The 17120-nt window shown below is 41.5% G+C and overlaps 1 protein-coding gene across 2 annotated transcripts; it reads right to left on the bottom strand.

The window, feature by feature from the left end:
* Positions 1-2458: 2458 nt before the first annotated feature.
* On the bottom strand, positions 2459-16214 carry LOC106584059 (sterol carrier protein 2). 2 transcript variants are annotated; one of them, XM_014168881.2, is made up of 6 exons: positions 15984-16105; positions 15243-15279; positions 14656-14755; positions 8679-8808; positions 8420-8499; positions 2459-4426 (listed from the first exon to the last, which is right to left on the bottom strand). In XM_014168881.2, the coding sequence occupies exons 2-6, from the start codon at positions 15275-15277 to the stop codon at positions 4331-4333; spliced, it is 441 nt and encodes a 146-aa protein (XP_014024356.1). In that variant the 5' UTR covers positions 15278-15279; positions 15984-16105; the 3' UTR covers positions 2459-4330. The 2 variants fall into 2 exon arrangements, with proteins under 2 accessions (XP_014024356.1, XP_014024355.1); XM_014168880.2 differs by lacking the exon at positions 15243-15279 and having other exon boundaries at positions 15984-16214.
* Between the last annotated feature and the right edge of the window lie 906 nt (positions 16215-17120).

Here is a 17120-nt window from a genome sequence, read left to right as displayed (position 1 = left end):
ATCAAACAGTCATCCGGAACAACTGATGCTCTCATGCATATTTCAATGTTACTTGCCTCAAAGCAAGCATAGAAGTAATTTAGCTCGTCTGGTAGGCTCGTGTCACTGGGCAGCTCATGGCTGTGCTTCCCCTTGTGGTCTGTAATAGTTTGGAAGCCCTGCCACTTCCGACAAGCGTTGGAGCCGGTGTTGTATGATTTGATCTTCGTCTTGTATTGATGCTTTGTCGGAAGGCATAGCGGGATTTCTTATCAGCTTCCGGGTTAGAGTCCCGCTCCTTAAGAGTGACAGCTCTACCCTTTAGCTCAGTGCGGATGTTGCCTGTAATCCATGGCTTCTGGTTGGGGTATGTACGTACAGTCACTGTGGTGATGACATCATCGATTCACTTATTGATGAAGCCAGTGACTGATGTGGTGTACTCCTCAATGCCATCGGAAGAATCCCGGAACATATTCCAGTCTGCTAGCAAAACAGTCCTGTAGTTTAGCATCTGCTTAATCTGACTACAGCGTTGTACGAAATCTTCAGTTTCTTGGCAATTTCTAACATGTAATAGCCTTCATTTCTCAGAACAAGAACAGACTGATGAGTTTCAGAAGAAAGGTCTTTGTTTCTAGCCATTTTGAGCCTGTATTGAACCCACAAATGCTGATGCTCCAGATACTCAAATAGTCTAAAGGACAGTTTTATTGCTTTAATCAGCACAACAGTTTTCAGCTGTGCTAACATAATTGAAAAAGGGTTGTCTAAAGATCAATTAGCCTTTTAAAATGCTAAACTTGGATTAGCTAACACAACGTGCCATTGGAACACAGGAGTGATGATTGCTGATAATGGGCCTCTGTACGCCTATGTAGATATTCCATATAAAATCTGCCGTTTCCAGCTACAATAGTCATTTACAACATTAACAATGTCTACACTGTATTTCTGATTAATTTGATGTTATTTTAATGGCCAAAAAAAAATGGCTTTTTTTTCCTAAAACAAGGACATTTCTAAGTGACCCCAAACTTTTAAAGGTAGTGTATATTTTCCCAAGTCTGTCTAAATTACAATGCATTTCTCAGTATGCAGACCCCCACAATCAACCGGATACCCCAAATAAAGTTTACGGCAAACCTAAATACATTTTCAGGCACGGTTGACCACCCCTCTTCTTCCCGGCACTCATTCTTCTGGCGTCTTCATTTTTTTCTTCAGATAGCGTTACAGTTCATCCGCACAATGACACATATGTAACTCATGCCTGTGAAACTGGATGGCCCTTGATAATGTCCTGATTTTAATATCTGGGGAATAATCTGATTTTCCTAAGCAAACAAATCTCTCACCTGAGCCTCCACCACCATTCTGTACGATCCATTCTGTCCGCTCCATTTTACCAACCAATACACCAGCAGCATGAGAGGAGTTTGGACGTGATCTCTCTCCATGCTCACTCCACATGCAGTCTCAGGACTCCTGGCGCATGGGCGCCAGGACTGTAGATATTCCATAAAAAAATTATCAATTTCCAGCTACAATAGTCATTTACAACATTAACAATGTCTACACTGTATTTCTGATCAATTTGACGTTATTTTAATGGACAGAAAACTATATATATATATATTTCACAAACAAGGACATCTCTAAATGACCCCAAACTTTTGAACAGTAATGTACAATAGTCATTTACAACATTAACAATGTCTACACTGTATTTCTGATCAATTTGATGTTATTTTAATGGACCAAAAATTAGCTTTTCTTTCAAAAACAAGGACATTCCTATGTGACCCCAAACTTTTGAACAGTAGTGTGTATATATATATATATATATATATTTAGGGGATACAACCATCCCAGCTCTGCAGATTTTGCTGGGAAGAGACAGAATCATTAGATCCTTCGTTTTGGTACTGACCATATGTAGATTGTTTGTGGTCGCAGGTTCAGGACTGGCTGAAGAAATGCAACATTTACCTGGAATTAATACTGAAAATGTTTCTTTAATTTACAATCTGTAGAAACTATGAGAATAAAAAGGTTCAGAACTTTTGTGAAACATCACAGTTGAAAAATATATGGCAAATAGAAATCAAAACCCAATGGTTTTCAGAAATAGATGGGAGGGGTTGAGGGGAGCTGAAGGATGGGACTAAAAACAAATTATTACTAACGTAAAATATACTGTCCGTAATATGTATATAGTATGTATAAGCTGGAAGTAGAAGCCTAAGTGTTGTTGTCCATCAGTTTACTCCAATTAGGGGAGGGGTGGTAGGGTTAGGGGAAAATAATAAAGGAAAGTATATAACAAATGATGGTTAGTGGTAGAGCTGCAGACTATGTATGGCCTCCAGTAATTGGGATCTGCAACTTTCACCTCTGTATTTCCCGCTATCTATGAGTCTACCTCCTATCCTTCATGCCTATCTATGAGTAAACCATTTTTAAAAGAGGGAGAATACAATTTTTAAACAGCATTTATTAGCAAGTAACAGAGATTTATTTAGGAGAAATCACTTTAGCATCATCAGTTGTTCAGGTGGTCAGTCACAACAACATGGCTGAAAGTAAAACAGTACCATTAATTCAGTGGTTCATCCATTCAGGTTTGTTCCAGATTTTATGAATCAGATGAGACCTTATCAATAGTTTTACACTTGTTCATAAAGTAACAGGGGATACGGCACACCTGAGAGGCACTTCAGTGTTTTATATCTCATAAAGGCTAAATAAGGAGACATGACTATAGCACAGCTCTGAGACAGTACAATACATGAATTATGCTGTCCCAAATGTCAAGAGTGATAATAGATCCATTACCACATGAAACTTATTGGGAAAAAAAGATCAGACCTTGCCAGATGAGGGGCATGATTAAATTCATTACATAATTTTCATACAAACAGATCTTCTCTGAGTCATAATAAATCAAACTGAATTAATATACGAATATAGCTGGAAGATGCAATGCCGGGGTTCAATCTGTGGGCCCACTTTGCCACCGTCAGGACAAATTGGAAAAACTGCCCTAGGACGAGCTACTTCTGTACTCCTTACCAAGCTTGCCAATTATCAGAATTCAAAATCAAACAGATCACGCTATACGCTTTTAATGTAATATTTTCCAAGAATCTTTCTCAAACAATATGGGTTCTATGAGCCAATGAGCTTGCATGAATGATTCTGTCCAACAATGCCACCATGTGGCCAAACTGAATCATACTTTATAACTTAGCTAGACTCATCGGTCCGAGTTAAAACGGATCAAGAGATATAAACATGTGCCTGTTATAGCGCCATTGTTTGTTCGATCTGAATGTGCATAGAGATGTTGAGTCTTGACAGTGTTTGGAACATGTGTACCAAGTTGTTACAATACGAATATCGGTTTCTGAGTTATATGCATTCATGTGCCAGAACACATCCACATGAATGTTCATTGATCAGTAGCAGCCATGTTGTTTGACATGCTGTCCTGGAAAAACATGTGAGAGCTTGGTCCAAAGATGCCATGTATCAAGTGTTGTACAGATGTGTAATTCAGTGCCAGAGGAGTAATGTTTTGTGTTTTTTTTTTTTTTTTACAAAATTCTAAAATGGCAGAAAATCTATCATAGTGGACCTTCAAATTTGTTCCTTGTGAGGGGAGGGTCCTATGTAGCAAATTGTAGGTCTCTAGGTCACAAGGGGTGAGGGTTGTGACCTTTCAAAGTTAGCATTTTCAATCGCTTGCTATAGTGCCACCATGTGGCCAATTGGCATGGCATTGCATGAGAGGGTTTGGCGCTTGGCCCTTTACCATCTTGCAAAGATCCACCCTCCTGGGCCAACTCACGTGAATCTGATTTTTTCCCCACACAATTTTTGGAAGAATCCGAATAATAATAATAAACGGCATCAAATACAATAGGGTTTCACCCAGATTTGCAGGCTTAGCCCCCTAACTATACAGTTGGGAGACTGAGATTAGAGTGCACCCCTATAGTGCATCTCTCTAGTCTAGTGTGTTCTGGTCATTAATATATTAGAAAAAGACAGAGGGGTCAGAGAGAGCGAAAGGGAGAACAGTCTTTCTCTTCGTCCATTATTCCATCTCATCCTTCTCTCCTCACATTCTCTCTTACTACAGTGCGGGTACTTCCTCTCCTCACACTACTAGAGTTGGATGGGGGTGGCTGCTGTTGAGCTAGAGAAATGGTAGAAGTTACCCCTTAGTGCAGGTCTGGGACCAGTTTTGTTGTTGTAACCCCTAGTGGTTCAGGTTAGGATATGAAGATCTGATACTAAAATAGTGCTAGGGAGGTAACCTCTGACTGTAACCCCAGGTTCTACCTCACAGCTTGGCTTTGCCTGGCTGCAGCTGCAAACTCTGGAGCTTCATGGCCATTCCCATATTCCCTGTGATCTTCAGCTTGCCCTGGAAGAACGCCTAAGGATCAGAATAGAGAGTCAGTCATTAGAATCAAAACACAGAGAGAGAGAGAGCGAGCAAGCAAGCAAGACTGATTTCACAGATGCTTTTTGGGAGGGCATAGCACAAGTCCATTTTTTATTAAACACACAAACACATATCTTGCACACACAATTCATCTCTCCAAACAGTTCTTCGTCATAACGCAGCCTCCATTTTGAGCAGTGAAAAGTAAATCACACTGCAGACAACACAATGGGGAAATACTCTTCTGGAGTGGGTCGGATAACAAACAATTTTGAAATAATTCCTGACCTGCACTATACTCCGGTAGTGTGTGTTCCCGCCTGGTTTAAAGAGTTAAAATGGAGAAATTAACATCAGTGTGGAAAGTGGGGCAGCAGCAGGATCTATAGACCAGAGGGGCATATAGGACAGCCAGGGACTGCCTGTGCCTTGTGTGGCAGGCAGCACTAACACAGTGACCATAACGGGTTTGGCACTGCACCCAGCGTGTGTGAAAATCTGGTTTCACTTTTCCCAGTGGTTTAACTAAACAGGCAGAATTCATGGACAAATCTGTCCCTCCTGTATTGCCCAATATAGGCTACAGCTCAATATGAGAGTGAGCACTAAGCATGAAGGCCTTCTCAGAGCTACAAGTGTGAACACGTTGTCTGATGTACTCGATGTACTTGATGTACTTGTGTAGTGTACACCCAGCTTAAGCAACAACAATAGACATCGTAACAGAAGCCCTGGAGGTTTCCTTGGTGAGACCGTAGTTCCAAAGACACGCCTATCCTCCATTACAAAAGCCCCATTAAATAAACTGGGGGGAAACTATAGAAGAAATGGACCATGGTCAACCTTTTGAACGATAGATAATAGTACAGTTAGATCTAAGGTAAACAAGTATGACATCATTGCACTATGAAGATCCCAACCCTCTTCCTGGAGAGCCATCCTCCTGTCGATTTTTTGCTCCAACCCCAGTTGTAACTAACCTGGTGCAGCTTATCAACCAGCTAATTATTAAAATCAGGTACGCTAGATTAGGGTTGGAGTGAAAACCTACAGAATGGTAGCTCTCCAGGAACAGGGTTGGAGAGCCCTGAACTAACCTTACAAATTAGAGCTGAGTTCCTATACTACAATATAGTATACCAAATTTCATTCAAATCAGACATACCTACAAACAGAGCAAATTAAAAGTAAAATAACACAGACATTGACACAGATGTTGACCGCAGCGTTACTCATATTGAACTCGTTCTTTTTTATTCCAGAACGTGTTCTACTTAAAGAAACAATAAGGTGAATGGGCTCTTTTCTAAAGGGATCACCTATCAGGAGGCCAGTGTTGGGATCCGGCTAATAAAGACTGTGCCCCATAGCAAAAGTCTAGACTGTGTTGATGAAGTTAATCAACAAGTGAAGCGTTTTATCAAGAAAATTATGCCAAATATATAAATGTCAAGTCGGCTGGATGTCCTTTGGGTGGTGGACCACTCGATACACAGGGAAACTGTTGTGTGAAAAACCCAAGTGTTGAAGTTCTTGACACAAACCGGTGCACCTGACACCTACTACCACACCCCGTTCAAAGGCACTAACATTTTTTGTCTTGCTCATTCACCCTCTGAATGGCACACATACACAATCCTTGTCTCAAACGTCTCAAGGCTTGAAAAAAACGTATTTAACCCATCTCCTCCCCTTCATCTACACTGATTGAAATAAATGTAACAAGTTATTTATTTATTTTTTCACCTTTATTTAACCAGGTAAGCTAGTTGAGAATAAGTTCTCATTTACAACTGTGACTTGGCCAAGATAAAGCAAAGCAGTGCGACACAAACAACACAGAGTTACATATGGAATAAACAAGCATACAGTCAATAACACAATAGAAAAAAAGTGACATCAATAAGGGATCATAGCTTTCACCTGGTCAGTCGGTCATGGAAAGAGCAGGTGTTCTTAATATTTTGTATACTCAGCCGTCGGAAAGTATTCAGACCCCTTGACCTTTTCCACATTTTGTTACATTATAGCCTTATTCTAAAATTGATTAAATTGTTTTTTCCCCCCCTCATCAATCTATACACAATACCCCATAATGACAAAGCAAAAACAGGTTTGTAGACATTTTTTTATTTTATTTTATTTTTTTTAATGAAATTTTTACGTAAGTATTCAGACCCTTCACGCAGTGCTTTGTTGAAGCACCTTTGACAGCGATTACAGCCTCGAGTCTTCTTGGGTATCACGCTACAAGCTTGGCACACCTGTATTTGGGGAGTTTCTCCCATTCTTCTCTGCAGATCCTCTCAAGCTCTGTCAGGTTGGATGGGGAGCGTCGCTGCACAACTATTTTCAAGTCTCTCCAAAGATGTTCGATCGGGCTCAAGTCCGGGCTTTGGCTGGGCCACTCAAGGACATTCAGAGACTTGTCCCGAAACCACTCCTGCATTGTGTTGGCTGTGTGCTTAGGGTCGCTGTCATGTTGGAAGGTGAACCTTCGCCCAAGTCTGAGGTCCTGAGCGCTGTGGAGCAGGTTTTCATCAAGGATCTCTCTGTACTTTGCGCTGTTAATCTTTGCCTCGATCTTCACAAGTCTCCCAGTTCCTGCCGCTGATCAACATTGCCACAGCATGATGCTGCCACCACCATGCTTCATCATAGGGATGGTGCCAGGTTTCCTCCAGGTGTGACGCTTGGCATTCAGGCTAAATAGTTCAATCTTGGTTTCATCAGAACAGAGAAACTTGTTTCTCATGGTCTGAGAGTTCTTTAGGTGCCTTTTGGCAAACTTCATGCGGGCTATCATTTGCCTTTTACTGGTGAGTGGCTTCCATCTGGCCACTCTACCATAAAGGCCTGATTGGTGGAGTGCTGCAGAGATCTTTGTCCTTCTGGAAGGTTCTCCCATCTCCACAGAGGAACTTTAGAGCTCTGGCAGAGTGACCATCGGGTTCTTGGTCACCTCCCTGACCTAGGCCCTTCTCCCCTGATTGTTAAGTTTGGCCAGGTGGCCAGCTCTAGGAAAATCCTTGGTGGTTCCAAACTTGTAATTAAGAATGATGGAGGCCACTGTGTTCTTTGGGACCTTCCATGCTGCAGAAATGTTTTGGTACACTTCCCCAGATCTGTGCCTCAACAAAATCCTGTCTCGGAGCTCTACAGACAATTCCTTCAACCTCATGGCTTCGTTTTTGCTCTGACACGCACTGTCAACTGTGGAACCTTATATTGACGTGTGTCCCTTTCCAAATCATGTCTAAACAATTGAATTTACCACAGGTGGACTCCAATCAAGTTTTAGAAACATCTCATGGATGCTTAATGGAAACAGGATGCACCTGAGCTCAATTTCAAGTCTCATAGCAAAGGGTCTGAATACTTATGTAAATAAGGTATTGCAGTTTAAGTTTATTTCATTTGCACTTTGGGGTATTGTGTGTAGATTGCTGAGTAAATACTTTTTAATTAATTTTAGAATAAGGCTGAAACATAACAAAATGTGGAAAAAGTCAAGGGGTCTGAATACTTTCCGAAGGCACCGTACTGTATGAATATAACATTCTGTTGGTGGCAAGAATTTTGTATAATCATTTAAATTTAAAAACTCAGTGTTGAAGCTTGTTAGCTAGCATAACATAGTAGGGTTTTCTATTTCACTACTGACCGTTGTCTGACTGGCTGGCTGGCTGACTGACTGACTAAAGAAATTAAGTCAAATGAGAGGTCATGAAGAGCAGGAGTACAGCCCACGCCATTATGTAAAACCTCAATATTGAAATGGACCGATTAGAATATAGACAGCCTCTCTCACACCCATAAGTCTAAGAAGATTGTTTAAGTTTGCAAACTTAAACAAAGAGACTGACTAAAATACAGCATATCAACTCCCTAAAGTAATAACAGCAGAAGTCCGCTACTAACAACTATGGGGGAAAAGAGTTTGTTGAGTCTAATCACGCCCCACCAAGGCCAAGTAATACTTACTGTCTGTGGGTTCATTTTCCCCGTCATCAAGGACAGCAGGTCTGCATCCAACATGGCAATGGTGCAGTCCGCTTTCTTTGCTAGAAAGGGAGGAGGAGGAGAGGAAGAGGCGAGCAAGAAAGGGAGAAATACAGAGAGACCACAACAATCGCAATACAGCCTGTGGAAATACAACTAGCTTTTTACATTCTTACTGTCAATGTGGATGAAACCTCTCATTCTGACCTGTCGTTGTGCACACAGCCCTTGCTGTTCTTACCTGTGTCATTGTGAACGCAACCCTTGCCATTCTTCACGTCCACTATCCAGGTCGCCTCTTCACCATCCGGACCATTCTTTACCTTGAAGGCAAACACCCCCCCAATCTTCTTCACAAATGACTCCCCATCCTACACAGAGATACAAGGTAGTATAAGTCATAAGAATGAGAAATCAGTACTATATCATAATGTCATGTCCAAATATGGGAAAAAAGGACTCCGATGTTAGGCAACGGTAAAAAAATATATTTTCATCCCTAACAAAACATTTCATATTTAGATAAACCATTCTTTGATCCATGGGCTTTGTAAAATCATTAAAATAACTGCAAAGAATTCAATGAAAACACACATACTAAAATCATACATTAATGATCAATTAGGCTACTGGAAAACTATTTTCTGAACATGTGTAACAAGGAATAGAATGTTTGACTTCCTGTAATTACATATTCTCACAGTCCAGATAGGTTTCAATATTGTATTAATCTGTGGATTATTAGATACATAGTGGAATATCATTACACCAAAATCAAATCAAAGTTTATTTGACACGTGCGTTGAATACAACAGGTGTAGACCTTACAGTGAAATGCTTACTTACAGGCTCTAACCAATAGTGCAAAAAATGTATTAGGTGAACAATAGGTAGGTAAAGAAATAAAGCAACAGTAAAAAGACAGGCTATATACGGTAGTGAGGCTATATACGGTAGCGAGGCTACATACAGACACCGGTTGTCAGGCTGATTGAGGTAGTATGTACATGTAGATATGGTTAAAGTGACTTTGCATATATGATGAACAGAGAGTAGCAGTAGCGTAAAAGAAGGGTCGGCAGGAGGTGGGTGGCGCGACACAATGCAGATAGCCCGGTTAGCCAATGCACGGGAGCACTGGTTGGTCGGCCCAATTGAGGTATTATGTACATGAATGTATAGTTACATTTACATTTTTACATTTTAGTCATTTAGCAGACGCTCTTATCCAGAGCGACTTACAGTAGTGAATGCATACATTTCATACAATTTCATACATTTTTTTTGCTGGCCCCCCGTGGGAATCGAACCCACAACCCTGGCGTTGCAAACACCATGCTCTACCAACTGAGCTACAGGGAAGGCTAGTTAAAGTGACTATGCATATATGATAAACAGAGAGTAGCAGCAGCGTAAAAAGAGGGGTGGGGGGGTTGTTGGGGGGGGCACACAATGCAAATATTCCAGGTAGCCATTTGATTACCTGTTCAGGAGTCTTATGGCTTGGGGTAAAAACTGTTGAGAAGCCTTTTTGTACTAGACTTTGCACTCCGGTACCACTTGCCATGCGGTAGTAGAGAGAAGTCTATGACTGGGGTGGCTGGGGTCTTTGACAATTTTTAGGGCCTTCCTCTGACACCGCCTGGTGTAGAGGTCCTGGATGGCAGGCAGCTTAGCCCCAGTGATGTACTGGGCTGTACGTACTACCCTCTGTAGTGCCTTGCGGTCAGAGGCCGAGCAATTGCCGTACCAGGCAGTGATGCAACCAGTCAGGATGCTCTCAATGTTGCAGCTGTAGAACCTTTTGAGGATCTCAGGACCCATGCCAAATCTTTTAGTTTCCTGAGGGGGAAATAGGCTCTGTCGTGCCTTCTTCACGACTGTCTTGGTGTGTTTGGACCATTCTAGTTTGTTGTTGATGTGGACACCAAGGAACTTGAAGCTCTCAACCTGCTTCACTACAGCCCTGTCGATGAGAATGGGGGCGTGCTCGGTCCTCCTTTTCCTGTAGTCCACAATCATCTCCTTGGTCTTGGTTACGTTGAGGGATAGGTTGTTATTCTGGCACCACCCGGCCAGGTCTCTGACCTCCTCCCTATAGGCTGTCTCGTCATTGTCGGTGCTCAGGCCTACCATTGTTGTGTCGTCTGCAAACTTAATGATGGTGTTGGAGTCGTCCCTGACCATGCAGTCGTGGGTGAACAGGGAGTACAGCAGGGGACTGAGCACGCACCCCTGGGGAGCTGCAGTGTTGAGGATCAGCGTGGCAGATGTGTTGTACCCACCCTCACCACCTGGGGGCGGCCCGTCAGAAAGTCCAGGATCCAGTTGCAGAGGGAGGTGTGGGCACTATGAGGGCACTATGGTGTTGAACGCTGAGCTGTAGTCAATGAATAGCATTCTCACATAAGTGTTCCTTTTGTCCAGGTGGGAAAGGGCAGTGTGGAGTGCAATAGAGATTGTATCATCTGTGGATCTGTTTGGGCGGTATGCAAATTGGAGTGGGTCTAGGGTTTCTGGGATAATGGTGTTGATGTGAACCATTACCAACCTTTCAAAGCACTTCATGGCAACAGACGTGAGTGCTACAGGTCTGTAGTCATTTAGGCAGGTTGCCTTTGTGTTCGTGGGCACAGGGACAATGGTGGTCTGCTTGAAACATGTTGGTATTACAGACTCAATCAGGGACATGTTGAAAATGTCAGTGAAGACACCTGCCAGTTGGTCAGCACATGCCCGGAGCACACGTCCTGGTAATCCGTCTGGCCCCGCAGCCTTGTGTATGTTGACCTGTTTAAAGGTCTTACTGACATCGGCTACGGAGAGCGTGGTCACACAGTCTTCCAGAACAGCTGATGCTCTCATGCATGCCTCAGTGTTGCTTGCCTCGAAGCGAGCATAGAAGTGGTTTAGCTCGTCTGGTAGGCTTGTCACTGGGCAGCTCGTGGCTGTGCTTCCCTTTGTAGTCTGTAATAGTTTGCAAGCCCTGCCACATAAGACGAGTGTCGGAGCCGGTGTAGTATGATTCAATCTTAGCCCGGTATTGACGCTTTGCCTGTTTGATGGTTCGTCGCAGGGCATAGCAGGATTTCTTGTAAGCTTCTGGGTTAGAGTCCCGCTCCTTGAAAGCGGCAGCTCTACCCTTTAGCTCAGTGCGAATGTTGCCTGTAATCCATGGCTTCTGGTTGGGGTATGTACGTACAGTCACTGTGGGGATGACGTCCTCGATGCACTTATTGATAAAGCCAGTGACTGATGTGGTGTACTCCTCAATGCCATCGGAAGAATCCCGCAACATGTTCCAGTCTGTGATAGCAATACAGTCCTGTAGTTTAGCATCTGTTTCATCTGACCACTTTTTTATAGACCGAGTCACTGGTGCTTCCTGCTTTAATTATTGCTTGTAAGCAGGAATCAGGAGGATAGAGTTGTGGTTGGATTTATCAAATGGAGGGCAAGGGAGAGCTTCGTACGCGTCTCTGTGTGTGGAGTACAGGTGATCTAGATTTTGTTTCCCTCTGGTTCCACATTTAACATGTTGATAGAAATTTGGTAGAACTGATTTAAGTTTCCCTGCATTAAAGTCTCCGGCCACTAGGAGCACCGGCCCTGGGTGAGAGATCCTAATAGGAACCAGATAGCCAGCACTGCTCCACTGCTGCCAGGCAGACTTGTAAAATCTAAAGTAGGACAAGAGATTAGTGATGCGCCAATATGACATTTTTGTCCGATACCAATTTCCGATATTTTCCTTGCAAATTAAAATAGATACCGATAACCGATATTACAAAAAAATTGCGGCCTTTTAACTATTTAACTGTACTAGAATGCTTAACACATACGGACGCAGTGGTTTAAAGTCCTGCATCTCAGTGCAAGAGGCGTCACTACAGTCCCTGGTTCAAATCCAGGCTGTATCACATCCGGTCGTGATTGGGAGTCCCATAGGACAGAGCACAATTGGCCCAGCGTCACCTGGTTTGGCCGACATTGTAAATAAGAATTTGTTCTTAACTGACTTGTCTAGTTAAATAAAGGTTACACACACAGATCAAAAAGTAATTTTGTTGTTTACGCATGTCTCCATTACCATTAAAACAAAATTAAAACCTATTTCTTTCACTTACTTACTGTGATGTTTCGTTGTTCAGTCATTTCATTCTTAACCAGGATTTCTATGGAACGTCATTTGGGTATTTGCGTGTCAAAAAATAAATACTATTTAACACTATTTGACGTGTCAAATAAGCTTGTTGACCAATCAGTACCTGAATATGACTGCACGTCACATAATAATTTAAACAGGTTCACACATTTTTTATGTAGTTATTACACATTGATTACACTATCACTCGTATTTCATATGTCACAACGATTTATCGATACGTATACTATCGTGCACCTACACTGCTGGTCATAAAAAAAAGCTAGCTAGCTCATGGATGCAAACAATATTCTTCCCCAAAAACATAGCAAAACGACAACCTGTTTCAGTAGCTATAGTTAGCTAGCTACCTATATAGCTAGGTGTCATCATCTAAAAAGAACCCTAATTTATAAGACAGTTCTTATTTGATTAAATGGTCTTCGGACCCATCTATGTGAAGCTAGCCAAAGTAAGGATTAGCCACAATAGTGGACTTTGTATGACATAATTCTACTATTTGTATTCATTTGCATTACTGTCAATGACATACCTTAATTTTGAAGGCAAACCGCAAATTCCACTATTGTGCCTAATCCTTATTGTGGCTAGCTTCTCAACACATAACCCAGTGCGGTCGAGCCTCACTAGCCAGATGAAGCTAGCTGGCTGCTTATAACGTTAGCTTTGGGCAACAGGGTTAAGTAGCTGGCTAGCTATGTATTTTCATGAACTGAAGTTCAATTTCAATAGATGAACAACAAGTGGCAACCTAGCTAATACTTACAAGGATTCCTAAATCATTGCCAAGAATAATGAAAATGACTGCAGGTTCTACTGGTTTTCAGGCTGGTTGTATTGGTGCCAGCTAGGTACCAAGCTAAAGCTAGCTACCCCAGAAGTTGCGGTCGCGGCAGACTTTTTTTGTACATCTTTTTTGACACGCAAAGACCCAAACGGCATCCCATAGTATATATGTCGTGAAGCTAACAGCAGTGATGCTATTACTGTGTAACTCCGGTGGGGCAACATCTGAAAAATAGCTCACTTGGTAGTGTGTACCGGTGCTCAACCAGTTGGCAAAAGCCAACATCACCCACGACAGACAACGGTTGATTGTCAAGGGCAATGAATTCCATTATCTTGGATTTAATGGATTTCGCCTTGGAGTTGTCTCGCTGAAATGTTGTTACTCTTTGAATGTCATGTACCTATGTTGTTACTCTTTTATGTCATGTACCTACGTTATATAGGTATGCACATCAGCTTTGACATCGGTTTTGTACATTGGGGCGTTAAACTAGACATTGGGCCGATACCGATGTTGGCATTTTTAGCTAATATCGACCGATTCCGATATGTTCACCAATATATCGTGCAACCCAAAAAGAGATAAATGTTGCACATCCAGAGTCAAAAGAATTGCAAACTAGTTTGGTTCCGTTTATTTCTGTCTGTGTAATAGAGGTCTAGTTGTGTATTTTGGACCCAACAGCACTGCTGTTCACTGATGGCTGTGTTAAGGCGAGAGCTAGAGATAGCAAGAAACTGAGATAGAGAGAGAGAGAGCAAGTGAGGGGGAGAGAGATCTGCCATCATCTAGCTTGTGATGTTTATAGTAATAATGAGGTCAGAAGGAGCAAAGCAGCTGCCAATAAACACACAACTTTATAGAATGTAGGACCATTTATCTGATTGGTTCAAACAACATAACTTTATCATTGTATGACATGGAGAAAATCCTGTTTCCGGGAAGGGATCCAAGTATGGTGCAGTCAAAGTGGAAAGAGAAATAGTTTGTCTCCTTCATGTAGTACGGTATGATCAAGAATGAATAACCCTCATATGGCTGTAGTGTGGAGGAAATGGATCAGAGGTCACAATATACACATTTTCAGTGAAAAGGAACAGAAAAGAGGTCTAAACATGTTGGTGTGAAAACAGAATGAGGGTTTGCAGCATTAGCAGGACGTATTCCAATAGCCATTGTTTCATGTTGTGCTATTTTAGTCTACTTTAGAGGATGAAGCAATAATTGATAACTGAAACAGATAACACACAGTAATGAAGGTACCTCCTCCAGCTTCTTTTTTATCTCCTGGAAGACTGCATAGGCCTTGAACCTCTCCAGGCTGCTCTCTGCATTGGTGTTAACTGCCTGGATTCTCTGGGAGCTGAGAGAGAGAGAGAGAGAGAGAGACAGAAAGAGAGAACGAGGGGGAGAACACGAGAGAGAGAGAGAGAACGAGGGGGAGAACACGAGAGAGAGAGAGAGAGAGAGACACATAATGGACAGAAGGCATGACATACAGAGCCTGTGAGATAGGCTACAACTATAACAAGCCAATTAGGAGAAAAGGGTTATAGCATGGGGGTAGATCACCCAGGCTAAAGAGAGAGTCCTCATTACATAAGGCTCTTACCACAGTCACAAGTAGCTACTTTTAGCAACACTAGTATTTACACACTAACGTTGCAAGGAATTAGCTTGCAAAAAAAACAACAAAAAAACGGAATAGTCCTCCAAAGGCCAGGAGTTAAATCTAATTCAATTTCAATTTACTATTCAGATTAACCCTAGGGTAGGTCCTTATGCAGGAATAAAAAACAAATCTGCTTCTTTGTGCAGGTATGTTGTAGACTTACTTCCTCTCCGCTTACCTCATATTAAAATAAAAGTCCTGCACGTGCACCATACCTGCACAAAAAAAGCAAGACTTTTATTTTGACATGAGGTAAGCAGAGAGGAACTGAATGAGTCTCCAACAGACACACATTTGGAAATTCTGTTTAATTATACATTCCATTCTGTTTTTCTCAAATTCCCTACTTCACAAGGGCTCAAGCATACAGACAAGCAACATAATAAGTTGGAATGTCATTTTATTTAACTTCTGGCTTCCTGCGAACTATTGAGGTTTTTTTTACAAGCTAAATCACAACATGATGGTGTTGCACTGTAAACCATGTCAGTCAACTACTCTAATTATCAGTGACTGACATCCACTGTGAGAGCAGTCCAAATGCAGAGAGCAGAAGACATATTTGATGTAAGTTGTAGAAAAGGGTTGGCTCTTTGATTACATAAGACTTAATATCTAGTTTTAACGTACATCTAAACGCAATATGATGAATGTGGTGCGAAAGTAATACCAATAAAGATGGATTCCATAGGAATATAATATAATACTTGTCAGGTTGGCAAGGTTTCGCTATCCTGTTATTATTACACAAGTCATGTGTTAGCACAGCAGTTGTCATTGTTTTCAAAGAGCTAGCCAGCAGCTAGCATAGCTCCACACTTGCGTTTCACAAGGTTGACCCGATCCGGATGAATAATGCGAGGAAACGAGTGGCAATTAAATGGCTGTGATAATGTTACTAAGTCGAAGTATTTCTCACCTTACAACCTGTGATTCGCGCATTTTGAAATTTGAAACAACCATTTTCAAACAGGCCGATGCAGCTCTTATGCTTGCTGTGTTGTGAATAAACTTTGAAACCGGAATTCCTTGTTATGCTTCTCTGCAAGACCCTACATGTCAATAGCCGAGAGGGCGATGATTTGATCTTCAATGCAGAGTTCTATTACACTGTTTCTTGGAGCCAAAGATTTTTACCTAGAATTTAGATTTTTTTTCTCTCACAAAACCAGCCGAATTTGCTCTCAGCCTATCTGACCAAATAACTAACATCTTTGTTCATGTGTTGAGTATTATTGGCCACTATTCCAATCACACGATCTTATTCTGCCTTAAACTAATTTCACTTGTAAGCCTTGCTCTTTTTATGCACTATTATTTTTACATTGTATTTATTTAATGGTTTTATTTTTAATAAAACATATGTAAGACATTTATATTGCAAACCATTTTTTAAATAGATTGTCGAACAGGATCAGTACCATGAAATTGTCTTGTCCCTCGCGTCATAAGTCGTGGTTTAGTGACATATTTTGAGTTAGAAAATACATTTTTCTACCACTTTAAAACCTGTTAAACTCTGAACGGTTGTTTTGGGTCATGTACAAGGCCTGGTGAGTATGGGGGGGGGGGGGGGGGTACACCCCCCAAATAAATAAAAAAATAAATAAAATAAATAATAAATAAAATAATAATAAAATAAATAATAAAATAGAAAAGCGACAAATCATTTGAAAGCTACAGGCCTTGTCTTCTTGGATATTGATCTCAAATCTTACTACTGGCAATGTCATAAGAATCTTCCCCTCCCCATAAAGGGCGGCAGGTGGCCGTACTGTTGGGCCAGTACCCGAAAGGTCGCTGGATCGAATCCCCAAGCAGACAAGGTGAAAAATCTATCGATGTGCCCTTGAGTGAGGCACTTAACCCTAATTAATCTTGTAAGTCGCTCTGGATAAAAGTGTGTGCTAAGTTAATAAAATGTAAATGTCAGAGTTTAATGGCTGTGATAGGAGGAAACTGAGAATGGATCAACGACATTGTAGTTACTACACAATACTAACCTAATTGACGGAGTGAAAATAAGGAAGCCTGTACAGAATATAAATATTCATCC

Source organism: Salmo salar, chromosome ssa23 (assembly GCF_905237065.1).
Source record: "Salmo salar chromosome ssa23, Ssal_v3.1, whole genome shotgun sequence".
Taxonomy (NCBI): Eukaryota; Metazoa; Chordata; class Actinopteri; order Salmoniformes; family Salmonidae; genus Salmo; species Salmo salar.
This window is presented reverse-complemented; position numbering and strand designations above follow the sequence as displayed.